The 25587-nt window shown below is 39.5% G+C and overlaps 2 protein-coding genes across 8 annotated transcripts in view; one reads left to right on the top strand and one right to left on the bottom strand.

Annotated features, from left to right (window-relative positions):
* The window catches only part of BRAF (B-Raf proto-oncogene, serine/threonine kinase), a 164616-nt gene extending 151842 nt beyond the window's left edge, over positions 1-12774 (top strand). For 5 of the 7 annotated variants that reach the window (XM_042248927.1, XM_042248924.1, XM_012177243.3 and 2 more), the window contains one exon: positions 5662-12774. In XM_042248927.1, coding sequence (XP_042104861.1) covers positions 5662-5684 — 23 coding nt within the window. In that variant the 3' untranslated portion in view covers positions 5685-12774. Of the gene's footprint in view, positions 1-2449 lie in introns of all 7 variants that reach the window. The other 2 variants (XM_060415160.1, XM_060415158.1) reach the window with 1 other exon arrangement.
* A 4758-nt stretch (positions 12775-17532) lies between these two features.
* NDUFB2 (NADH:ubiquinone oxidoreductase subunit B2) lies at positions 17533-24453 on the bottom strand. The gene is made up of 3 exons (XM_004008110.6): positions 24304-24453; positions 21064-21208; positions 17533-19808 (listed from the first exon to the last, which is right to left on the bottom strand). Exons 1-3 carry the CDS (start codon positions 24408-24410, stop codon positions 19734-19736), a joined length of 327 nt encoding a protein of 108 aa, XP_004008159.1. The 5' UTR covers positions 24411-24453; the 3' UTR covers positions 17533-19733.
* Between the last annotated feature and the right edge of the window lie 1134 nt (positions 24454-25587).

Below are 25587 nucleotides of genomic sequence, written 5' to 3'. Positions count from 1 at the left end.
CATATGTTTGCTTATATATTTGTTAAATTGAATAGGATTTTCTTTTTCTTTAAAGGTGAGCAAAGGAACATGTATGTTTTTTAAGTCTGGATATAGTTTTCTTCCCAGTCTAAAATCCGTAGTTAGCATTAGATTTTCAACATCGAATTTTTTTTTTTAATTCACAGACATTGCTGAAAATTTACTGTACCTTTTCCAGAGGCTTTACTTCCCATTCCAAGTTTGTTTTGTTTACTTGGCTAGTCTAATCATTAAACTTTAGTTAAACTTTCCTCACCCACCTTTTGCTGTCAGCTCTCCCATATCCATTAGGGGCTCCAAGAATAGCACTGTCTGTGTGTGTGTGTTGGCAGGTGGGAAGCTGATGGTAAGTTAGGCTGTGTTAGTGAAGGTAAACTGACCAAGTCTAATTAGGAGTCACTAGAATTGAATAAGCTTATTTTTATTAATATTTTTCTTATAACTATTTCTTTTTGTAGTAATTTGGGAAATATAATTGTTCTTTATTCCCTTACAGCAGTATAAATTATTGGTGCAGGTAACCAAAGATATTACTGAGGAGTGGCATGTTTGACATGAGTGACATGGTTTAACTTTGGATTTTTAGTTAATATTTCTTTATATATTAAGGATGTCTTACACATTATAGAAGTCAAATTTGCTGACAAAAGTATTGCCTCCTCTTCCTCCCAAAAAGCACAGCAGAATTTTCTGGGAACTTGTAGGATTGTTTGTTTTCTTTTGGATAACTGTGGTTGCCAAACAACCAAGTAATTGGTTTTCTTAAAATTATTATTGCTTTAGATTATACTCACCTCTCATGATGCCTGTTAGCAATCACTTTGTCCATGTGTTTTGTAAAATATCTTTCCTCCTTATATTCTTTGCCCAACAAGAGTCCACTTGTTATGAATGAATGCTATTTTCTTTTTTTGATTCCCCAGTATAATTAGTATGTTTAGTGCTTTCTAGGACTTCCACTTTCTTGTATTAAAAAAAAAAAAACTAATGTGGCAGTCAGTATATTCTTACTGTGAATCATAGTCTTTACTGGGAATCAAAGTGAAAGAAGCAGCATTGCTATTTTGACTTCAGAGTCAGCCTAGGGACCAAAGCCTCTTAAAAACACCTTCATTTACTCAGTTTGGATTTGTGATGATTTTCATTATAGCTGACAGTTCAAGGTTATTCAGTGGCACACAGATAGCATCTGCATAAATGCCTTTCTTCTTGAAAATAAAGGAGAAAATTGGGAAGACTTTACACTAATGATAATTTAGTCTTTAAGTACCACAGATAACACACACCATAAATAAAATTCTGAAATATTTTCTTTCTTTAAGTAAGTTAGACTTCATCCAGGGAAATCACTCATTGATAAGTTTGACATAATTTTTGCCCATCATTTGGGTAGCTTAAGATAAACAATACCATTCATGTTTTTAAAAATCTATTCATAACTTTTAGTTTAGGAAAAGAACATTTCTTGTATTTTAAAAAATGAGAATGAAGTCATAAAAGAATGTGACTTATTCAAAAACATCAAAATTCATGATCTCTAAATTTTCCAGTGACACTAAAGATACAATTATTAGTAACTATTAGGCTGGGGTTTATTTATTTGTGAATTGAACAGCAAGCATGTAGCCAGCAAAGTTTTTACAAAATTGACTTTGGTCTGTGGAACGTTCAAACATTTGGGCCAGAGTCACATGATCTTTCTGTTGATAGCGCTCTGTTATAGTTTCCCGGCATAGTTTCTTCACGTTTATCTTCTTGTCTTTATTCACCCCCTTTTTCCCTCCAACGCTACCTCCACACCAACACCACCCAGCCAGCGCTCCACCTCTGCTCTGACTCTTTTCCGTCCTCTCTTTACCAGTCTCTTTTGCCAGAGGGCATTGCTAAAGTCTTAGAACTGCTCAGAAAACTTATACCACCCCACTGACATTTGAACATGCCTTCACAGGGTTACATGGTAATTCTCTTCTTCCCAAATTGGGCCCACTGGAAATGTTATTGGGAGAACATTAAAAATGTAGCAGGTGAAATATTTAAATAACATGGATACAGAGAATGAAATGTGGTAGTTTTCCTTTCTGTTGTTGCTCTTTGTTTGATACTGAGTTTTAGATGTGTTTGTTCTCCAAACAAGAAAAACATTTTCCTAACCATGCGTAGCGTTAATCTTTTTGGCTAAGGAATTGAAACAGAAGGACCAACTTTCATGCTCTTGGCGACTGACAGCTTCTTTCCTAAAACCTGTACGCTTGGATATTTTCATTAAAGTTGATTTCCTTCAGAAGGCAGCCTTTTTATAAAATATTTTACATTTTAAAAGTTTACTAGTCAGTGATAAGGAATGAGGTTTGTCTTTTTGATTTTAAGTAATTTAGGGATCACAGCATTTAAATAAAATACTTCAGGTTTGTTTTTTTTTTTTTTTCAGATATTACTGTATTGTTGTACCAGCCATTTAAATCCTAACCAAGTATTTAAACTCATTCTCTCTAAAGTAGTGACTAGTTAACACAGTAGCTTATGTGGCCTTCCTGCCAAATGGATCAGTCTAAATGTAAGGAAATCGTCTACACTTTTTTTAAAGTATTATGAAAATATTTCATGACAGAAACATTTTGTCGGTTATAGTCTTATTTGAGAAGTATTGAGCATTTCTAAAATACCTTTTCTGTGATGATTTCTGTAAGAATTTTAAAAAGTTCAGTGTGTCAGTGCCAGAATGTTCCTCATTTTTTTTTTTAACTGCCTGAAAGGTCACCAGAAAGAAAGAATGGGACTTACTCTTATTTCAAATGACTGCCCTTCTACATCTAAAACAGGGATTTATTTTTTTACAAAAGAACATTAGATTTTTCCTAGACTATTTTATATTTAAGAAATTTTTATCAAATTATATGTCTAACAGTCACTGACGTACATTTAACTCTGGAATTAAGAGTGATTATTTAGTAATAACTTAAAACTAGTTAGTAAAGTCCTTAGCTTTCAAACAAACAAATACTTGATATTTGAGGTGTCTGAAATCTTCGGGTCTTCCCAAGTGTTTTCTGCCTTTTTCCTAAATAAAATCAAATGGAAAATAGAGCTGAGGTTATTCTCAACCAGAAAGGAGGTTTTTAAAAAATTTTATTTTGACCTCTGACTGATTTTGGGTTAATAATTAAATTAATATACTGAGATTTTTTTTTAAAGTCAGAATATCTAGATGTTTCATTTTGAATAACTTCACAGAAGCAGATTTGGCTCTTACATCAAATAATAGAGTAGAAGTTGGGATTTATAGATTTCCTGATATACAAGAAGGAATAAGCAAGAAAAAAGGTTGGTTTTCCCAAAATCATATCTATTGTCTTTTACCTCTATCTTTTCTTAAATTGTCTGTGATTTCAGAGGCATGTAGAGTTCTATTGATACCTAAACTATGAGGTTTTTTTTTTTTTTGGATATATTTTTTGGTTTTTTGCCCAAGAGGCATATGGGATCTTAGCTTGAGAAAGCAACAATTTTCTTGATGTCATTTTGGGTGAGGGCACATATTGCTGTGAATAGCACGGTGATAGCCACCAGGGACCAAACTCGCACCCGCTGCATTGAAAGATGAAGTCTTAAACACTGGACTACCAGAGAAATTCCTACACTGTGAGTCCTTTTTGTCATCCCCTCCCCACACCCTCCACCCCCAACCTAAAGTCTGATGATGAAATCAACTATTCCATTAGAAGCAGTAGATTCTGGTAGCATGATCTTTAGTTTGTTAGTAAGATTTTATGCTTTGCCGGGTTGTGTCGTTTTAAGGCTAATATTTAAGTTTGTCAAGTAGAATGCTGTTCAAATTGTAATAATGAGTAGGAAACATCTGAAGTGGTTTTTTTTTTAGTAATTTTTAACATGGTATATACAATTGAGCTTAGAGTTTATCATTTTCTGATATTCTTTTAATAGATGAATTCTATAAAAATTCCATTTTTTATAAAGATTTCTGTTAAGCAAATCCTGTTTTCACATTGGCTTCCTTTAAGGAGTTTTAGATTCTGCCGGATATGGTGACTGCTCATAAGACTGTTGAAAATTACTTTTAAGAAATGTATTAGAATACTTCCGAAAAAAAATAGCAACCTTAAAACCATAAGCAAAAGTAGTAGTAAGGATGTTTATATATTTCTAGAGTCCCTGTTTACATAATAGCCTCCTATGGTTGTACTTTAAATGTTTTGCTCTCCAGGGTTTTAGTAATAAGGCTTTTTTTCTAATCAGTGCCAAACTCCTCCAGTTCTTTTAACTTTAAATATGAGGTAATAAATCTTTTACCCTTCCTTGATCTTTAGACTTACAACACCTTGGTCAATTGTTTGTTAAAAGGAATCCTTAAATGGAAAGAGACAATATCAGTGTCTCCTGTTCTGGTTAGTAGTTTTATTCAGAATGGAAAAACAGATTATGCATTATTGAAAATTGTTCAGGGGTATGTTCATTGTTAAGACCTTGGACTTTGGAGTCAGTGCCTAGCTATGCATTCCAGGCCTGCCATTTTCTGGCTGTGAAATTTTGGACAAGTTACTTAACCACTTCAAACCCCAGCTTTAAGAAGTAAATTAACCCCAGTAAATTAGGAAATAATAGCATCCGCTTCATAGAGTTGTTATGAGGTTCAGATGCAGTGCAAATGTGTATAAAGTATTCAGGGAGTCACCTGGTATACTATAATAGACACTAGAATAGTTGCTAATATTATCAGCATACAATCTGAGGATTCTGTCAGCCAATCATTAGCAATCTGTTGTTTGTTGGGACATGCCAGTGTTCTCCAGCTGAAATCAGTAGCAATCTAAAAATGGATAGATTATTCCTCATTTAAATAGTGTATTCATATAAGTGATTGCTTGGATCCTTATCAGAAGTTGCTGTTACTGAAAAATGATCTTAAGGCTGACTAAGTTGTGATAGTTGTCAGTTACCAGCTCCCTGAAATGAATAAGAGGAACCTATCTCTAGTTCCTAGTAGAAGGTATGGACAAAATAGTAGGTGAAAAACAATGTCTTGAAGCCCCCAAATTCAGTAAGCTTAAAAGACCTCAAAGGGTCTTGGCAGTTTAAAATTTGTATGCTGAGAATGATGTTCATTGACATGTGCCTATATGTAATTTTTTGATAGTTTAAAAGGTGAAATGAACTACAGATGGGAGAGGTCTAAACTTTATTTCCTTCCGTCAAATGTGTAATGTGGACATATTATTTGACCTGTGAATTTTATCTTTTACAAAAGGAGATTAATTCCTGCTTCTTCCTTCCTGATAGTTGCATTATAATAATGAAAATGAGTTGATAATTTGGGGGGAAAGTATTCTACAAATCAACTTCATTGTTTTACCATTAGTTTCTAAGAAATTTTGTTCATTTGAACTGTTTATAGCTTGATTAGAATCATAGCATGTAAAACCCAACTGGGGGATTATCTGCAGACTTAATGTCATATTGTGTCAGTTGTCTTCTTTCATGATTTCAACCATTTTTGCTTTTGTCATTGCTAGATCTGTGGTATATAGCTAGTCACCTTTCAGCGAGGTTTCAGTGAGGCTTTTCTGCATCTCTAGGTTATTTGAGATAACTTTTTTAAAATTAGCTCTTGTCCTCCCTCTACAGGAGAATTTGCAGCCTTCAAGTAGCCACACCATCATGACAGCATCTACTCTTATTTCTTAAGTCTTGTGTTCGTACAATTTGTTAACATCAAAACACAGTTCTGTTCCTCAACTCTTTTTAAAGATAAAAATTTTCAGTGCATAAGCTGGTATGGAACAGAAGGAAATTTCCCATCCAACAAAAGAGGGAAGAATGTTTTAGGAACCAGAATTCTCTGCTGCCAGTGTTTCTTCTTCAACACAAATACCACAAGTCTGCCCACTCCCAGGAAGAAAGAGGAGAGACCCTGAGTTCTGACCTTTTGATGGTCAGGCATGATGGAAAGAAACTGCTGCTACAGCTTGGGAGATTTGCTCTGGGAAGTCTGCCAGTCAACTTTGCCCTTCTAACCACCAGACCAGTATGTGGCTGATCATCTGATGGGGCAGTTGCAATCACCAAGCCTCGTTCTCTTTCCTGTTCTGGGATTGTGTTGTGGAACCCTTTCCCCTAGCCGCCACGGGGTCATTTCTGAGGGATGGAACAAAAATGCAGCATGCCCTTCCTGTGTGTTGCATGTTCAGTCCTTGACACATTTTTACCAAAATGAAGCTACTTTATTTGAAAGGAGGGCGAGAGGTGAGGAGGTTGGTTTGGGTGTGGCGGAAAGGGAATGCTGCATCTTTTTCCTGGGCTGCTGGGGCTCTGGCCTTGGCTTGGCCAGCCGGAAGCGCTGGCGCGCATCGCCTTCTTTTCCCATTGGGTCCAGCAATGAAGACGAGTGTTTGGGGTTTTGTTTTTTTTTTCTCCACCATGTGGCAAGTTCTCAGGAAAATACAATTGATATCTTCCTCCTAAGCTCTTCCAGTCAGTCACCAAGTACTTATGTGGCTACTTTGTCCAGGGCACAAAATGCCTGTATCTAATTAAAAGCCTACAAAACTGCTTGATAACAGTTTTGAATGTGAGACATTTATGTAATTTAAATGTAAGGTACAAGTTTAATTTCTGAGTTTCTTCTATTATATTTTTATTAAAAAAAATAATTTTCAGATTGAATTGGAATAAAATAATATTACTTCCCACTAGAATTATATATCCTGGAAAATTGTATTTTTGTTACATAAGCAGCTTTTAAAGAAAGATCATTACCCTTTTCTCTACCTAAATCTATGGGGAGTCTTAGCCTAATGACAAATATTTATAATTTTTAAATTAATGGTACTTGCTGGATCCACACTAACATCTTTACTAATATCTCATTGTTTCTTCCAACTTACTCCTACACTACGTCCTACATCTTCTTCCTAGTCTTTTATCTAGAATATGCAACCTCAAATAAAAGTGGTGGTGTCTTCATTCATTCTCCTCCTTCCTTTTTTCCCAAGCCTGATCTTCAAAAGGTTGGTTAATTTGGCAGCTGAGTTCCCCAGGCAGAAAATAGACCAATTTTAGGTGTATTGGGACTGAGGGAAGATGTGTAAAGACTAACATCAGTAAAGAACTGCTGTGGAATAATCAAGAACCTTGTTCTTTATAACTGGAGAATATAACCTAATCATAACTTCCCTCAGCCTTTACTAAAGTGTGATGTAAATCACAGTAGTAGCAAAGAAAGTGACTCTGGATGTATTCCTGGCCAATACCTCCCTTATCATGAATCTAGACTCTTATCAAGATTTAAGAATGTAAATCAAATCAAATGTGCCCAGCCAAGCTATGTAGTAAAGGACCTGAACAATATTAGGCAGAACCTATAAAATAAATCAGGGAATTAGAAATTATTTAAAGTTTCCAAATTGTAAATTGCCCCGGTGTCTTTCAGCCTACTAAAGCTTACTGCCATTATTTTTGCTACAATACCTACATTTCAGAGGAGGGCCTACTGAAAATTCCATGCAAGTGGAAAATAATCCTCAAGTTATTAACGAGTTTGAAAAGCAATGAGTTCTTAAGTCTTTGGTGAGTAGAGCAAGATCCTACAAAATTCAGAAATTGTAAAAATGGATTCATGCTGATTTGAAGAGCATCTGTGTGCATAATATAATGCTGCGTCTCTTTTAAAAGCAGTGTCTATTTTTCTTTTTAAATTTGTCCCCATAGATGCTTCTGAACATGAACATGCTTGTGTTACCTTTTCCGAGGTTGGGAAGAGCCAGGAGCTCTCAGGCAGGGCCCCCTCCCTCAGCCGGGCAGGAGCTGCCCAGGAGGAGCTGGTTATGGAGGAAGCTTAGCGTTGGCATTTTCAAAATTCAAGGTGATAACGCTTTCTTCTTCCCTTTCTGTTTTAGAATAGATTGCTGTCTGATTTGAAAAAGGGAAATAGATTTGATCTCAAATGAATCTGTACCCAGAAGCCAGGCTCAGGGTATTGAGAGATTTGTATAGTGCCCTCAAAAAATAACAAAATTTTAGCTTTTTTTCTTCTTTTCTCCATCAAATTCTTTTTTCTGTAGTTTACAAATAAGATGGAAAAGGAATTTCCCCTGAGTTTTGTATGCCTTTTTTTTTTTTTTTGGCTTAGACTACGGATAGGCATGTTGAGCTCCTAAGAAAATACAAGGAGGAACTCTTTGTTGTGCAGAGCACTTTATGAGTAGTTTGTGTGGATAGTATGTGACTGCTTCCCTGACGAACTTGTGAGGCTGTACTTCTGTCTTTCCTGTAAGGCGGCTGCAGTGCCTTCTGTAGTGTATATAAGGAAAGGTTACGCCTTCTGAAAAATCTCAGAGCAACCATAAAAAGATTATTTTAAAATATGTAGTATTACTGATTACTTTTTCATCATTAAATTAGTCTAGCATCTAAACTTTTACCACTGAAATAATACTGACCAAAAAGCAATTTATAAAAGGGATTTGTGAATAGAAAATACAATGTGATCATTTGTACTTACGTGCACCTTAAAAGAGGAATTCTGTCTAGCTGTCAAATTCTGGTTCCTTAACATCCAGTCCTTGATTGCGATTGAGATCTGGTAGGACGTGCTGGGGCATGCTAGCAGATAAAATCCCATATACTTTATGATAGATGTTATATTTATGTCAGTGTTGGCAAAGAGCATTGTGTAGTAATAAAGAATTCAAGACTTCAGCAATGTCAACCTGAAACTTTGTAAATATTTCCTAGATTGTCATTTGATGCAGTCACAGCTCTTTATCACACAATGTTATCTTTTCCTCATCAGGCAATTTTAGAACTGCTGCACGCCCCTCCTCAAATCTCACCTGCCCCTCCTGTACATTCACCTCTCCAGCCTTGTGCACACCTCATTTAGCTTTAGTTTGAAACACATTGCAGGGTTCAGGTGACCTCTTCAAAAACTACCTCCTCAGAATGAGGTAATGAATAGTTATTTATTTTAAAATATGAAAAGTCAGGAGCTCTAGAACATGAAGATGATCTAAGATTTTAACTTTTATGTATACTTGTATTTGAGCACTCTCCTTTTGTCCTAAAGGGCATTATACATTTAAGCAGTAATACTGAAAAATGTAGCTCAGAGTAACTGAATGTTGTTGAAAGTGGTGCCAGAATCTGTTTTCGGGGTACGTATCAGAATCTTAACCTTAAATCAGTTGCATGAAATTAAATAGTTAATGGTAACACTTGACTAACATATAATTTTAATTTTTGGTAGGCTTTTAGCAAGACAGTACATCTTCATAATGAGTTAGCCACAGCTTCATCACATGCACAGATTTTCCTGTTGAGAGACTGCCCAGTTAAGAAAGTAGAATGATGACTCGTTTTTCAAGATTCTCTTCTTTGTCCAAACTGGCATTGTGAGTGCTAGAATATCAGCATTTTGAAACTAGTGATTCCAACTCTTAGGCTATTAAAAAGCAAAACAAACCAAACAAACCATAGCGAGACATGGAAAGTTTACTATGAGTATAAACAGCAAATAGCTTACAGGTCATACATTGAAATGGTATAGGTAAGGCGCTAGAAAAATACCTTGACAATTTGCCAAATGATCTTACTGTGCCTTCATGATGCAATAAAAAAAAAAGAAAATTTTAGCATAAATCAGTGATTTCTGAAGAGAGCAGCCACCCTGGTCTAACTCAGCTGTGTTAATATTTTTTAGCGTGCAATTTAGACTGCAAAGATAAATGCACTAAAGAGTTTATAGCCAAAATCACATTTAAAAAATGAGAGAAAACACAGGTAAATTTTCAGTGAACAAAATTATTTTTTTAAAGTACATAATCCCTAGTATAGTCAGATATATTTATCACATAGAGCAAATAGGTTGAAACCACAATTCAGTGACATTTCTAGAGAAACTTTTTCTACTCCCATAGGTTCTTCAAAGCATGGAACTTTTATATAACAAAAGTGTGATGGTCATTTTAAATTGCTGTAGTTCGGGGCTGAAGTACTGTGTGCTGGGCAGCAGTCATATGTATTAACTAGTGAGAAGGGAGAAATTAAGATATAGGACAGAATTTGATTTTCTTGGTCCCAGAGTACTGCTGCCAACCTAGACACTGATTTTCCAGAGACTGAAACGTAAACTTGCCGCTCAGGAATTGTTTGCAGATTCAGTGGGACTGTCCTGCTTATGCTGTTCAAAAATGCTCTGAGGGCCAGGTGGGGTCTCCAGGGGCTCCTCTCTGAGGGTACATCAGACTAGCTCACGGCCTGGTGGGCAATGTGAACTGGACACACTCCGTGGTGTGCTTCCTGTATCTTGGTCCCTTGCCACCCTCAAGAAAGGCTTCAGCGGGTTCTCTAGATGTCTCCGCGAAGGTGTGTTACTAACAGCCGTGGGTTGTTGAGCACCTGAGGAGTGCAGTAGCATCTCTGCATGATTGTATATTGGCCCAAGGAGAATGAAGTGGCCAGTGTACTCATGTTCCATGTTGCTAGCTCTGGTAAATTGAAAATACTGGTAAGATTTTTGTTTTATCAGTATGCTAGAGAGTAAGCTTTGTTCTGTTGTTTTTAGATAATCAATTTTCACTTCCATTTGGAAAGACATTTAAATTGAGTTTCAGTCCTAAATTTTTCGAGTCATGGTAATTAGCAGTTTCTATCAGGTATTTTTAAGGTAGAAGAGGATAGAAACATAAGTTCTAAAATCTTAAGGTAACCGTGGTTTATTTTAAAATGCTTAGGGGTGGTTAGTCTCTACCTCAAAAAAAGTGATTGAGTGAATCTTTTATTTCAGCATTCACAAGTTCGGCTGTTGTTTTTGTAATACTATTTTTTTTTTAACCTTTGACCCCCTTTATGTAAGTGTCAGTGTAGTTTTATTAATTACTAAGTTGGTTTCATTAAAATGTTTATTTAGCAGTTTGACTAATTGCAGTGATTAATATAGCCAGTTGTGCATGAGGACACAGCCAGTGAGTATATCTGGGGTTTTTTTGTGATGCTTTTTTTCTTAAGGCTTCTGTAGATTTAGGAAGTACTCATTGAAGACAACTAAAATACATGTTATTCATGTTGATACGGAAAAAAAAAAAGGCTATGTGCAGACCATCTGCTTCTTCTGGCAGGCTGAGCACATTGTCCATCACCCACAAGTGGCTGGTTCTCATCGCAGAATCTACGTAGGGAATTGGGCGTGAAATTCACTTAAGAGATAGAGCAGAGGAAGTGTTCTGTTTACAGGAATGGAGATGGGAGTTATGAGTAAGTGGCTTAGTCAGTTGGCTTTGTTTTGAAAATTATTGTGTTACATTTGTGTTAACCTACTTATGTTTTGACAGTATATGTCACATAGGAAGAAACCTCAGACTAGCATAAGCAACAAAGCTCAGACTAGGCACAAATGTAGACAAAATGGACCAAAACGGGAGGGGGGAAGGTATGGGAGCAAGTCTAGGGGTAGGGAAAAATTAATGTGAGGGTGGGAAGTAAACTGTAATTACCTGAAATAAAATGTAAGAGTGCAATAAGTGTGCTTTTTATTCTAAGCTGTGAATGGGTTTTTTTAAAAAAGCATTCCTTCCCAATGCATTTGCCTATGTTCCATAGCTGATTAAAACCAGCTATATAAACGTATGCCTTTTTATTCACGTTAATTACCAACATAAATGGCTAACCTTTACGTCTTATTTATCTTCATGTTTATGTTAGTTTACATATAGGGATGTGTGTGTGTGTATGCCATAAATTTTCCCTCCTTCATTTAAAAATGCATTTGTTGGGTCCTCTGTTTCCTTAGGCCATGTCACAGGTCATAGTCTCAGCTTGGCCTTTCTGTCACCTGATTTGAAGGACTATCACAGTGACATAGCTCGTTCACTGGTTGTACACACTAACCCTTTTCCTTGCTCAGCAATTACTGTTTCTTCTAAAACGGGTGTACAACCATGAGATTGAAATTAACTGTTTGACATATGTCCCTTTGAATTCTATTTATTAGTTACGATTGCTCTTTGGTTTGGACCAAGAAAAAGGAAATCTCGCCTCCCCACCTTTTCACTTCTTAGTTTGAGGACAATTCTATAAGAGAGAGGAAAGGGAACTCCTTCATGTTTTAACTGCAGCGAGTTAATGGCCCTGGTTTACACCAAACCTTATGGTGATTCACATTCACATTCCTCTCCTCTCTTGCTGCCAAAGGTTTGGGTTTTGTTCACTTCAGTTCTGCTCAAGCATTGAAAAAGTTTTCATGGAGTCTGGAGTGTACCCAGTTTAAAGAGGGTTTTTAATTGTCCACAGACCTCTCTGTTCCTGCTTTGCAAAAATTACAGAGGAGTAACTATTTTTAAAGCTTATTTTTCAATTCATAAAAAAGACATTTATTTTCAGTCAAATGGATGATGTCTCCTTGTCCCTTAATCCTCAGTGTTTGCTTGAATCTTTTTATTTTTTATTTTTTTCCATTTTTTCCCATCCCCACTTCTTGATACTTCTTGAGTTCTCTTTCCTGCTCAGGTCCTTTCATTTGTACTTTGGAGTTTTTTCTCATGTAAATTTGTACAATGGAAAATATTGTTCAGTTTGGATAGAACGCATGGAGAATTAAATAAAAAAGATAGCTGAAATTCAGATGGAAATTTATTTGTGTAAAATTATTTAAAAACTCTGTACTATATAAAAGGCAAAAAAAGTTCTATGTACTTGATGTGAATATGCGAATACTGCTATAATAAAGATTGACTGCATGGAGAAGTCTTTATCAAGACTATTTTTCTAGCACTGTCACATTCAGTAACAGAAGTAGGGTTTTGACAGTTCTTTCAGGCAGTGGAAGGACTTGAGAAGTGTACATTGTTTGATATATAATAAAATTTTATATAGATTTCAATTACTGCTTGGTGGGCCAAAGGTATTTATATGAGAAATACATTTAAAGTTGTCAAGATAAATACTTGGTACATTGCACCAGTTACCCTCTTGTAGAAGTGACAGTTTTTGTCTGAATGCTCAAAATTCTCCAAGCCAGGCTTCAGCAATACGTGAACCGTGAACTTCCAGATGTTCAAGTTCATGTTGATGTTCATGTTGATGATGATCCTCAAGTACTGTGTGATGGTGTGATGTGACCATCCCCCTTCCCGAGGCTCAGCTGAAGAGTGTGCTATAATTGAGTTGTATAAGTCATAGTCTGTCTGGAGAAGTTCCCTCTTCTGAACTGTGAATGGTATTTTGACACAACTTCCAAAGATATATTTTCTATAGGAACACAGACTGTAGGCAGAAATATATGTATTTGAAACTATGCATTCATGTTTTATACTTCCCATTTTAATGCTGGCTACCTTGACTTAATACATTTGATCTCATGAAGTTTGAAAGACACCTAGAATATCATCAACGCTATGTGATATTACCAGGCAAAGTTTCCAGAAGAGAAATAATTCTGAAACTTTACTGGGAAACCCTGTGTCTGAGAACAGTATAAACAGAAAAGTCTTCAAGATGGCACATGTTTGTGGAATCTGGTTTCTGGTCTTTGTGCCCCTCCAATGAATAATAAAATGCTAATGAGACAAGTATTTTCTCTGAACTGCAGTTCTCTCATCTGGAAAATGTAATTCTGTAGTACCACGTAACAGAAACTTTTAAATGAACTTCATACATGATGGAGTGTAATTGTGGATTCACTTCTTAATGCATTGTTCTAGTTTTCCTTAAAATCTAGTCCAGAATTATGAATCCTTTAATTATTGTGATTAAATTCTATTATAAAGAAACATACCATACTAGCTTTTCTGAAATTTTATCAGGGGTTTGATAAAGTTTGAGCCTACTCTCTAGGCTATGTAGTTCTCCTAGACTTGTAAAATATTAAGAGCCAAAAGAGCTCTTAAAGATTATATGGTCTAGGGGAATTCCCTGGCAGCCCTGTGGTTAGATTCCATGCTTCCACTGCAGGGGGTGAGCTTTAGATCACTGGTGAGGGGAACTAAGATCCCACAAGCCATGTGGCATGGTTCTCTCCCCACCAAAAACAAGCTTTTGTGGCTCAGTCTTAAGGATTACATGGTCCCCTCGTCAGCTACTAAATATGAATCCCCAGGGATGACTTGGCTAGATTCATGCAGCCAGGACTAAGAAGTCAGGACTTTGGTTTCCAAGGTCACTACTATGTCAATAAATAGGTTTCCAAGATCATTACTATATACTTGCTTCCCAGGTGGCGCTAGTGGTAAAGAACCTGCCTGCCAATGCAGGATACTGAAGAGACGCCGGTTCGATCCCTCAGTGGGGAAGATCCCCTGGTGAATGAAATGGCAACCCACTCCAGTATGCTTGCCTGGAGCATCCCATGGACAGAGGAGCCTGGCAGGCTACGGTCCATAGGGTCACAGAGTCAGCCACGACTGAAGCAACGTAGCACACGTGCACACTATGCGGTTGTGATGGCTATAGCAAAACTTGGATATAAAAATTGGTGTTGGCTCCATGATACTGAATTTGTAGCTAGAAAAGGAGGTTGTGCCGCTTGCATATTCCACTTGCCCTTCTGTCTTCTCCAGTCAACAAGCCCACTGCTCATGCAGGAGATAGAAGGTAAAGGCAGGTACTAAGGCAGGCCAGTAGCAGCTCAAACAGCTCCCGTCTCCTCCACCATGCCCTGCTGTCCTCTGAGGCTCCCGATGAGATGGTGGCAACAGGCGCCGGGGTCTGCCTCTTCCACAGACTAGTTCCAGAGGCAGGTGGGACCAAGAGGACATCTGTAGTTTCCAGAAGACGCACGACAAGCATTCCTTCCACAGTACCTCCGCGCCTCCCAGCTTTAGTAGGTTATCAGTTGTGTTATTTACACTCAAATTTCCATAGGAAACTGGGTAAACTCACATGTGTGTTCAGTTTTGACACTTGATATCTTCTGTTGCCCTCAATTCTTTCACTGCCTACCTTTCCATTTATGAAGGTACATCTCTCCATCTACCAGACCACAGCCTAAAACTAACTTTGTTCTTTTAGCCAGTCACTAGGAAGAAAAGGCCATCCTAAATGTCTGTCTGTCTTTAGGCAGAGGAGGGGGCTGGCTCTGCATCTGCTGAAATATGTTTACAGTTTGTCTCCATGTGGAGGCTTATTTATAAAAATCAAACTAGGATTCAAGGGCCACTATAAACTTAATGGTTTGGAAATAACAGTTGCTTCCATTTAGGGTATTTCCTTCCTCCCAAATGTAGTTCTGAGGGCTTATGTGCAAATTCATTGAATCTACTTAATCCATTTTACAAATGAGGGCATTGAGGCAAAGTTCAAACAAGTAATCTGCCCAAACTCCCAGCAGGCATTCCACAAATAAGTGACCAGAGCTAGGAGTCAGACCCAGCAAGTCTGGCTCCAGGGCCTGAGTTCTTCACTGTGTCAGTTTTCCAAACTGCAGACTGAAACCCATTAGTGGGTAGTAAAATCAGTCTCAATCAAATCAACCATTTGTTTAAATGTAGAATAGAATAAAAAAAGAAAATGTAACAGGGAAGTTTGTGTAAAACTTTTCTATTATATATGTATGTATACACATACAGACACACTCTAGGTCATGACATAAAATGACTTAAGAGTAGGTAGGTCTTGATCACAAAGCTTTACTCCTATCTACCTCACTAAGACCTACAGCCAAACAACCAGGATTTGAACCTTAGTTCTCTTTAACTGTTGGAACTTGGAGAAGTTACCTAACAGTTCAACCTAGAAGTTAAAGTTGGATGTGCAAGTCACTCAGTCGTGTCTGATCCTTTGCAACCCTGAGGACTATACAGTCCATGAAATTCCCCAGGCCAGAATACTGGAGTGGGTAGCCTTTCCCTTCTCCAGGGGATCTTCCCAACCCAGGGATCGAACCCAGGTCTCCCTCATTGCAGGCAGATTCTTTACCAGCTGAGCCACAGGGAAGTTCAACTTACTCATCTCTAAAATGGAAAGAATTATGAGAGTAAGAGGTTTGTTCCTTTGAGAGTAGGCTGGCTGGGACAATTTTTGCATCAGCACAAACTGATTTCACAGCCCAGGTACAGAAAAAGGATTCAGCATATGGAGGCCACATTGGCCAATTTTAAAAGATGGCTAGTTTAAGTAATCTTTTAATTCAAGTCAAGCAATTCTGATTGATTTCTCAGGAAAAAAGCTAATGGGGTTATCCTACTTGAGTTCACTGTTAAAGACTGTAGCCTTTCCCAAACAACTCTATTGATGGGGGGAGGAGCAACAATGGAAAACAAAAAATGAGACCTAAGAAGTACACAGGAATCTGATGGTCTTTTAAAGACCATGAATATTTATCAGGTAAGACAGCACACTCCTACACAGGTGAGTAAACACAAAACCAGGAGTGTCCAACACCTGTGCACCAGGCTCAGGACTGCTGGAGCCAACAGTGGGGAGGGTGAAAAACTGTTTGACTTGCTTCTGCTTTTGCTGCCATTGTGCCCATTCTGACCACTGGGGAGAACCAAAGGGCGAGTGAAATTGGAACTAGGAACTCAAATTGGACCATCCCCTGCTTAAAACTTGTGAGCAACTTTCCCACTGCCTGGCCTCATCTAGTCCCACCCTCTCCTCCCCTGCTGGAAGCCCAGTGGACTTTCTGTCCCTTAGGCATGGTGACCCTGGTCCCACCCTAGACCTTGGTCCTTGCTTTCTTGTCCCTGGGGCACTCTTCCTTCAGACCCCACATGGCTGGTTTCTGCTCCGTGTCAGGTTTCAGCTCAGATGCCTTCTGTCCACCAAAAAGGATCAGCATGGACCCACCCAGCACCCAGTGTAAATGCCTTCACAGCAACCCTCTACTTGTCTGTCCTTGCCAAAGTCTGAGTTCTCATCTGTCTTGCTTAGCATGGCAGTCCCAACACCTAGATAGTCAAAAACATAAAAATGTGAACAGCTATGCTTCTGGGCAAGTCCTTAAGCTACTCTAGTGCACATTTTTATCTGTAGAGAAAATTCTGTCCTACCTCCTCTCAGAACTATACTACAGAAAGTTTAAAAGTACTTTGAAACTCTTGAAAAACTGCATTATCCTATTTCACCCTCATCTCACATTCTTCTGGCCCTAAGAATTCCTAGATAGAAACATGTCTTACAGAGTTCCACAAATGGTGACTCAACACAAGAGATACATAAACATGAGATGGACTGCACTGACCTCTAATCTGTATACTTTAGGCAAGAAAACACTAGCGGTAGAGAAATGGCAAGATCTTCACAAACTGTCAATGTACGTGTGACTAAGACAGCTAAGCAGGTAGACATTATGGCACTGCTGTTAAGCATGGGGTCAGACCTAATGTCATTCACTCAGCAGTGTGTGACTCTAAGTAAGGTTACTTCATTTCTTTGAACCTTGATCCTCACTGATCACCTATACCATGGGGTACCCAAGAAGATCCACCAAAAGGGCTATAAGCAGATGGCACAGCAGTTCAGTTCATAGGAAATCATCATCAGAAATATCCATAACTCAGTTCCTCATTCTTGACCAACACACTTTAATTTACAACTTTAATATACAATATGATGTCCTTAATTTCTTGAAATTCTCACCTGGCTCCTACAGGGAAACAAAAGTTGGAAAGCTTCAAATCCATCGCTCTTGTCCATTCAATTATTCAAGCATTCACTGAGCATCAATCATTTGAGTGGCCTTGCAGAGGAGTGAAATCACCTTGCTTTCTCAACAGGCTTACAGTCTAATCATTAAAATGTTAATGACTGTGTGCAAGAATATTGGAAAATATATGAGAACACAGGAGAGGCTAGCGCTGCAGACCTAGTAACACCAGAGAAACAAAGAGGCCTGGTGAGGAAGGGGACCTCTGCCTGGTCCATAGCAAAGCCAGAGACACAAAACAAGCTGTACAACAGCTTAACTGTTTGTCCCCACCCCCCACCCCCACATACTCAAAACTGCTGTAATTTTTATGTCAGTAAACTACTTCTAATTAAAATAACAGCAATACTAGTAGTCTGATTTAACAGGAACACTTAACTGTCACTTAATGCTTCCTATTCTTTAAAACAATTTCCAAGGTGTTTTGAATGATGGCAATTATTAATGTGCAATGGTTTTTATGTTTTTTACATTTTTATGGAGGTGTAATTAAAAATATGCAGATACTAAGGGTTTAATTCAATGAATTTTGACAACTGTATATACCCACATAACCCCCACCCTACCTCTACAGTTTCACCAGTTTGTAGACTTCATATGAATGGAATTATTCATTATGTACTTTTAAGTGACGTTCACTCCTTTTACTTAATATGATGACTCAGATTTATCTAAATGATCGTGTCTTATAGCGTGTTTTTAATTGCTGAATTATTATTTGGTTGAATGAACATACTGTAATATGTTTATCCATTCTCTCATTGATGTACAATTAGGTCTAATTTGGAGATATTATGCAAAATTTTGTACATGTCTTTTATGGAGATATAGTTTTCATTTCTGTTGAGTAAATCCTAGGAATACAGTTGCTGAATCCTAGGATACACGTTTAACTTCATTAGAAGCTGCCAAACAATTCTACAAAATCACTGTACTGTTTTACACTCTTACTAGCAAATATTGCTAGTTGCTCCAAACTGTCACTAACAGTTAAAGTTGTCAGTCCTATTTTAGCCATCCTAGTAAGTATAAAAGATATCTTACTGTAGCTTTAATTTATATTTCCCTGGTGATTAATGACATTAAGAGCCTTTTTCATGTGATCATTGGCCATTCATGTATCTTCGTTTGTGAAGTATCTGCTCAAGGCTTTTGGCCATTTTTCAGTTGGATTGTTCAATCTAATTTATGATTATAGGGGTTCTTTACATACACCAGATACAAGCCCTTTGTTGGATACAGATGCTATATTTTTCCCAAATTAGTGGCTTATATATTTCAGTCCTTAATGGTATCTTTTGATAGCAGAAATTTTTGATGAGGCTAAATAAAATTTATTGTTTTTTTAATCAGTACTTTTGTTTCTTCTCCAAAAGTTTTTTGTCTGCCTTAAGATTATTAAGATAGTCTCCTGTGCTTTCTTTTAAAAGCTTTAAGAGTCTGGGCTTTATTTTACATCTATTATCCATGCAGTGATTAATTTAAAAACATTTTAAATGACAATGTCTTAATCCCTGAAGGATTTGTGAGGAAAAGAATTCCTCCCAGTATCTTCCTTTTGAAAGAAAAACCTCCTGATCTGGAAAATGAAAGGGCCATAACCTTTTACTGTTGAAAGAGTTAATTTCCACACAATTCCAATATGTAACATTCCCATATGCTCAAATTTTTCATTAGAATTATTTTTGCAACTACAAACAAGCTCCCTATCTATCTTGTCCAGCAGAGCTGGTGCTTAAAGTCTTTGATCAATAGACAGACAAATGGGATCCTATACTGTAACAAAGCTTTAAGAAAAAGTAATTTTTTAAAACATAAAAGGAAAAGGAAGATGAGACTAAAAGTGTATAAGGGGAAGAAGGGGCAGAATGACAGCAAATGTGAAAACAGGAAAAGCAGAAATTAGACATGATGTGTTAATTATTCTTTATGCTGTTATAAAATGCACTGTTTCTTTGGAACCATCATAGGTGCAAAGTCAAAACATGTTTACAGACAAATGTTAAACATAACAAGAAACACGGGGTGCACCCATTTGGCAAGAGCTGAGCCTCCGTTTTCAGTCTTCATCATCCGGAGGGATACCCAATTCCTCATCCGTCCACTGGGAAGGGTCAGGATAAGGAAAGTGACCCTAAGGACAACCAATTAAAAAAAAGTTCAAGAGTCTATACTTCACAAAACTATTAACAATCTATACTCCATACAGTTGATTAAATTTTAAAATAAATCTTGGGGGGGAACTGATTTAAATAAACAATCCTTTATATACCCCAAGAGCAAATTCTATTGCACTTCAACCATCTGATGGTCCAACTATTCTTCAATCTGTTCAGAATGCGCCGTGGCCTGAATATGAGAAGTTTGGCCATTTTGGAGCTTCCACCTGAGCCGGCATTTGAGTATGAGTTTTGGATGGAAGGGAGGGGGAACGGAGACAACAGATTTCAAAGACACCCCATGTCACAACAGTCCCTGAATTGTTGTGAATCCCTTGACAACAGTGTTGTCTTGAATCCCTGACAAAACATAGTGTCTCAAACTGTCCTGTCATTCCTGCTGGGAGACCTGGGAGCCTCGGGTGGACTCATTCCGCTTTGATCCTGACCTAGGGCATGCTGTCGTCTCCTGCCAGCCAGCCACACACAGATCCGATAGCTGACCCACAGTGAGACAAAGGTGTCTGTGTGCTGCCAGTTCACAGACACCAGGCAGCTTCTTTCTGGGGGACAAGGGCACAGAAATTCTAAGAGAAGTGGGACATGAATCAACCTGATGCTTCTAGAACTCACAGTGTAAGTTTAATTTCCCTATCCTTAAAAAAAATTAACTAAATTTACTGAAATGCAAAGGATTCTGGATCAATAAGCACTGATTTCAATGGCCTAAAACTGTAGTTTGCTAGAGAATGGCATCTGTGCAAATGTGATTAAAAGCTCATTTGAGGCCAGGTACATGTTAGAAAGTCACCAGTAATTAATTTCCCTGCTTCAGACAAATTAGCTCACATCCATTCCACTTAACCTGGCTGCCTTGGGCCTCTAGACAGACTAGATGGCATGTATCATTTAAAGGCATTTAAGGATGAAACTTAACCTGCTGATGACCCCCTACCCAGCTTGGAAGGTAAGGGAATTAGCTTCTGTAGTCTCCCTTCCAGATACAGCCACCAATTGGCAACCGTAAAACACGCAGCATCTACGTGTACATCCCTGGGTGGAAAAGGTCAGAGATGATAATGTTTCCTAAAATAAAAGGATTCCTGCATACACATAAGGACAACATACCTCCAGATAGAAAAACAGGCTATAAACAGAAAAACAATCTAAGCTGTTAACAGATCTTCCCTCCCCACACCCAAAGGACAGGGACTACTCTCCTGCACTTACCAGCACAGCATCTGAGTCGTGCCAGAAGCGCCAGAGAATCCAGAACCACATGGTTGCACTGAAGAACTCGGCCTGGATCACCTGGGATCTGGTCAGCTGCGGGAACTGTCTGTACCGGGGCTCAATGTGCGCACCTCCACCAGCCCTACATGACAAAACAGACATGTGAAGCAGCTTGCTGTCTTTGAGCTCATCCAAAACTCTATGAGTTACAGCCAGAAACTAAACCTTTCTCTCATCCTCTGCAAAAAAAAAAAAAAAAACAGAAGGATAATGCTCCATGGTCCCTCAAAATACTCCACTTGCATAAGCTTGCTGTAAACGTGTGCAGTGGCAAAAACTGGCCTGAACTGACGAGAGGCTAATTATGATGTTCATTCAGTGAATATCCACACATTTTACACCAGATATGAATGTGCTGATTAGCAGGGTACTGGCCCCCCCACAGTGGTTAAGGGATCATGAATCTGCAGTAGGTCACTAGCTTATCCAGAGAAACAAATCAGCAAATTAATTTCGTTCTGGAGAGCCATCTGTTTCAAAGACAAATTATGTCCTCCGCTGTATTAGTAATACAATCTTTATTAAAAGACCACTTTATGGAAAAGAGAACTTAGATCCTTTTTAATAAGCCAACAGCACTGAACAAAGCAAAAAGACTTAAACAGTTAAGTTTGAACAAGTGTTTCTGGTTCTTGTTTTTTCATTTAGATACTGCTGACAAGGTGTGGGATAGCATCCATAGGGCTCTACTCATTTTATTTTGTTGGATTATAATTATTATGGCTTGAATCTAATGTAAATAATGTAAGTTGTACTTAATGGGGCTACTTTCAAGTCCTTTTCAGCAGCTATACATATACTATTACATAGAAATGGATATAGAATTTCAAAGAAAGTTTCTATATAAAATGTGTTCACAAATTTCATTCCAGGTAAGAATCCGCTTATAAAACAATGTTCCCTTTTGTTTGACACAGAAATGAGTATCTGTACAAAAACTTCAGTAAAATTACTTCAAAATGCACTAGTTTTGTGAACATTAACACTTCCATGTTTCTTGATATATATTACCTAGTACCCTTTTTATTCTCTTCTACTCTAAAAGATTATTACTAGTTTCTATTTACAGAGTGTCTTATCACCTGTCAGACACCACACCAAGCACTTTATATATTATCATTTAATTTTCAAAACAACCTGAAGAGATAGATCTATGGTTATCAATGTTTACAAATGAGGACACTGGAGTATTATTGTTTGGTGACAAAGCCCAAGCTCTTAGATACTGCCCACAAACGACATTAATTCCCTATTTATGTAAATGTCTATCCAACACTTTTATTTGAAAGAGTCTATATAAAATATCAATAGCAATTAGCTCTGGGTGGTGTAAGAAGTGTGTTCTTTCTACATGCATGTGTGTATTCATGTAAGTATGTAAGGCAAACTAGACAGGCCTGAACATCCCTCCAAACAGAAACTACGAAAGCAGATTAATTTTTTTTAAACTTTTAATAAATCATTAAAATCTTGTTATGGAAGTACCAAGACCGCAGCGAAGAGGAACACCCCCTCGTCTTCCCATGCAGGCTCAAAGGCTATTGTTAGTGGCTCTCGATCTCTGTCCTCAGGTCACACATGCCTTTTCCTTCTCTCCATCCTACATCTGTCCCAGTTCCATCTTCATAACAGACACGTGGCTTTAAGCAAGTCAATCGTTTCATTTAGCTGGGTCTCAGTTCCCTAATAACAACAGCTATTTATACAGTACTTGTATGGTCTTTACTGAGCACCAGCAACTCTGGTAACAACACTTCAGAGATTTGTTACTCGTTTACTTCCCTGGGAGTCAACATTATTACCCCAATTAAACCTGTGAGAAAACTCAATTCTTAAGAGATCATGAAACTTTCCCAAGATCATAGCAAGAGCGTGGCAGAGGTGAGATCTGAACAGACAGTCTGGGGGCAGAATCCTGCTTTTAACCACTATTTTGCAGTGCCTCTTGGTAAAGTGTGGACTGTGGTCAGAGAGGCCTGGAACATCACCTGGAAAAATCCAGTGTACTGTTTTCAGTCCCGCTCTTAATCTCTCTGCACTCCCAGCTTGCTTTTGGTAGACCTGCCCTCCCTTGGCATCAGCACTGGGCTCTCCAGTGGGCTTCTCCCGCTACATCATGGGTGACTCTGCTTTTGCTCACTCTCTTAAATTCTGGTGTTGCAAAGGTAAACTCTAAAGGATACTAAGGGCTTTGGGTGACAATAATCTGTCAACATAGGCTCATCAACTGTAACAAACGTACCCTCCGGTGGGGGGATGCTGATAATGAAGCAAGCTATGCATGTGTGGCTTGGGGGGGTTTATGGGAAATCTCTGTACCTTCCTCTCAATTTTTTTTTTGGGGGGGGCGGGGACAACTAACTTCAGACATTGCCCAAGCATCCACTTTTGGCTCTCTTCCCATCCTTTCCCAGTCCACTCTCATGCCTTGGAGCGCTAATTCTCCACTCTCCAACCATAGTAACTTTTTAGAATTAAAAAGTGGCCACGTGATATCTGATTAAAACGACCGATCAGCGCCTCTGTTGGAAATCTCTCAGGCAGGGCTCTCTGTTTTAGTCGGTCAGTCGTGTCCGACTCTCTGTGACCCCCATGGAGAGTAGCCCGCCAGGCTTCTCTGTTCAGAGGATTCTCCAGGCAAGAATACTAGAGTGGGTTGCCATTCCCTTCTCCGGGGAAATCTTGATCCAGGGATCGAACTCGGGTCTCCTGCACTGCGGGCAGATCCTTTACTGTCTGAGCCACCAGGGAAGCTAGGGCACAGCCACGCATAAGGAGCATCTATCATTCTTTCCCTACGACCCGAGGTCTCCCGCCTCACCTCGCCTCGAGCTTGAAGCTTCAAACTACCCTGTACAGGTGATTTCCTCTGCCTGGCGCCCTCGCCTCCTCAGCTCCTGTCCTTGCTTCCAGATCAGCTCCAACTATCTCCACGTTCAACTGGTCAGCTTCCCGGGGGCAGCCTCCCTCTGGGGCCGGGACCGTCAGATACACACCTCTACCGGCTTCCCCGGCCCCGGCGTCGCGCCGTCAGACTACAAGTCCCAGCACGCCTCAGGGGTGGAGGCCGCCGCAGACCAGGACCGGCCCCTGCTGCTCGGCGTCAAGGTGAGGGCGTCCCGAAGGCTAGTGCCTTCCGCTAAAGCGGGCGAAGCCCCAACCCTAGGCAATACTCACCGACGGACGCCACCGGCTCCAACCGCCCGCGCGCAGCGGCCTCTGAAGAGGTGGCCTCCAACGTGAGCGAAAGGCGCCAGTCGCTTCAGAGCCGACATGCCAGCCATCGTTAGTCCGGCCGTTACCCAGGCCGCTCCGCCGCTACACGTCACTTCCGCTGGCACCCGCCCGGTGACGTCACAGCGTCGGCTCGCCCCCGTCCTGTGACGTAGGGAGGGCGGGGCAGCAGTAGTTACCGCCCCGAAGGAGCGTAGCAGTCACTTCGCTGAGGTGAGGGCGTCCGTGGCCGCCGCCTGAGCGCTCGGCTCGCTTGGAGCCACCAGACCGGGTCTCGCTTTGTGGGCCTGGTGGCGCCCTGACGAAAGGTCAGGGGTGTAGACGGCCCTGGTGGAGCCGGCGGATGGGCGTGCCGCACCTCGGCGCTCGGCTCCTGGAGCCCCTCTTTGTTACTGGACACTGAGGAACTTAACGCTGACATAGCTCGCTCTTTGCTACGGGTGCTGATCTAGGCGCTGTTAACCCACCCGGACCCGCCCCCCTGCCTGCTCCTCCCGAATTAACTACCCTTCCAGACCCTCCTAGGCTGCCAGATCCAAGCTAGTCCATTGTATTCCTCCCCTGAAAAGGCTCCACGATTTCTTTAAAGCCTTCATCGTTATATGGCTGTTCTGCAAACCTGAGCTTGATAACCAACCCGCAGCCCGTGGTTCTCAAATGTCAGCAGCTGGACTGGAGGTATCAGAATCCCGAGGAGTCCGACCCCAGCTATTATGGCTGGATAGGGCCAAGGAATCTGCATTTTAGCAAGCCCCCAATATACGCGGCGCTCCCGATCCCTGGATCCTGAGCCAGCCCTGGATTCTTGGCGTTTGTCTCTTAATATTGCCTTATATTAAGTCCTGGATGAACTCCAAATTTCCCAAACTTTGGGGAGCTGAAGAACCCCTTTCTCCAGCCTTGAAAACCCCAGCTCCCAAATTCTTAGTGTCCCAACTTATGGGTTATAGTTTTCCTAAGAATTCTCGATTTTTATAAACTTAACCTGCCAGCCTCACACCTTGGAGATTTCGATTTGAAATGGATCACCTGCCAAGCACTGAAGACTTCACACTGAGTGATAAGCATGAAAAATTGAAAATTTATGGAGAGAAAAAAAAAAAGAAAAGAAAATTTATGGAGAGAAACACGGACCTGAATTTAGGGATTTGAGTGTATTGAATATAACTGACACTCCTGTGGCAAGATATGGGCCTCCATGTGCCCAGTAGCTAGGAACCTCTCTCC

Source organism: Ovis aries, chromosome 4 (genome assembly GCF_016772045.2).
Source record: "Ovis aries strain OAR_USU_Benz2616 breed Rambouillet chromosome 4, ARS-UI_Ramb_v3.0, whole genome shotgun sequence".
Classification (NCBI taxonomy): Eukaryota; Metazoa; Chordata; class Mammalia; order Artiodactyla; family Bovidae; genus Ovis; species Ovis aries.
The sequence above is the reverse complement of the archived record's forward strand: the minus strand, read 5'-3'. Positions and strand labels throughout refer to the sequence as shown.

What these genes read in the sequence shown, in the direction of transcription:
- NDUFB2 (XM_004008110.6), bottom strand. Translation starts at nt 24,410, where the DNA reads ATGGCTGGCATGTCGGCTCTGAAGCGACTGGCGCCTTTCGCTCACGTT. An exon ending in GGAGCCGGTGGCGTCCGTCG is followed by an intron (nt 21,209 to 24,303) that starts GTGAGTATTGCC and finishes TTTGTCATGTAG; the next exon opens with GGCTGGTGGAGGTGCGCACA. An exon ending in ACGACTCAGATGCTGTGCTG is followed by an intron (nt 19,809 to 21,063) that starts GTAAGTGCAGGA and finishes GGTTGTCCTTAG; the next exon opens with GGTCACTTTCCTTATCCTGA.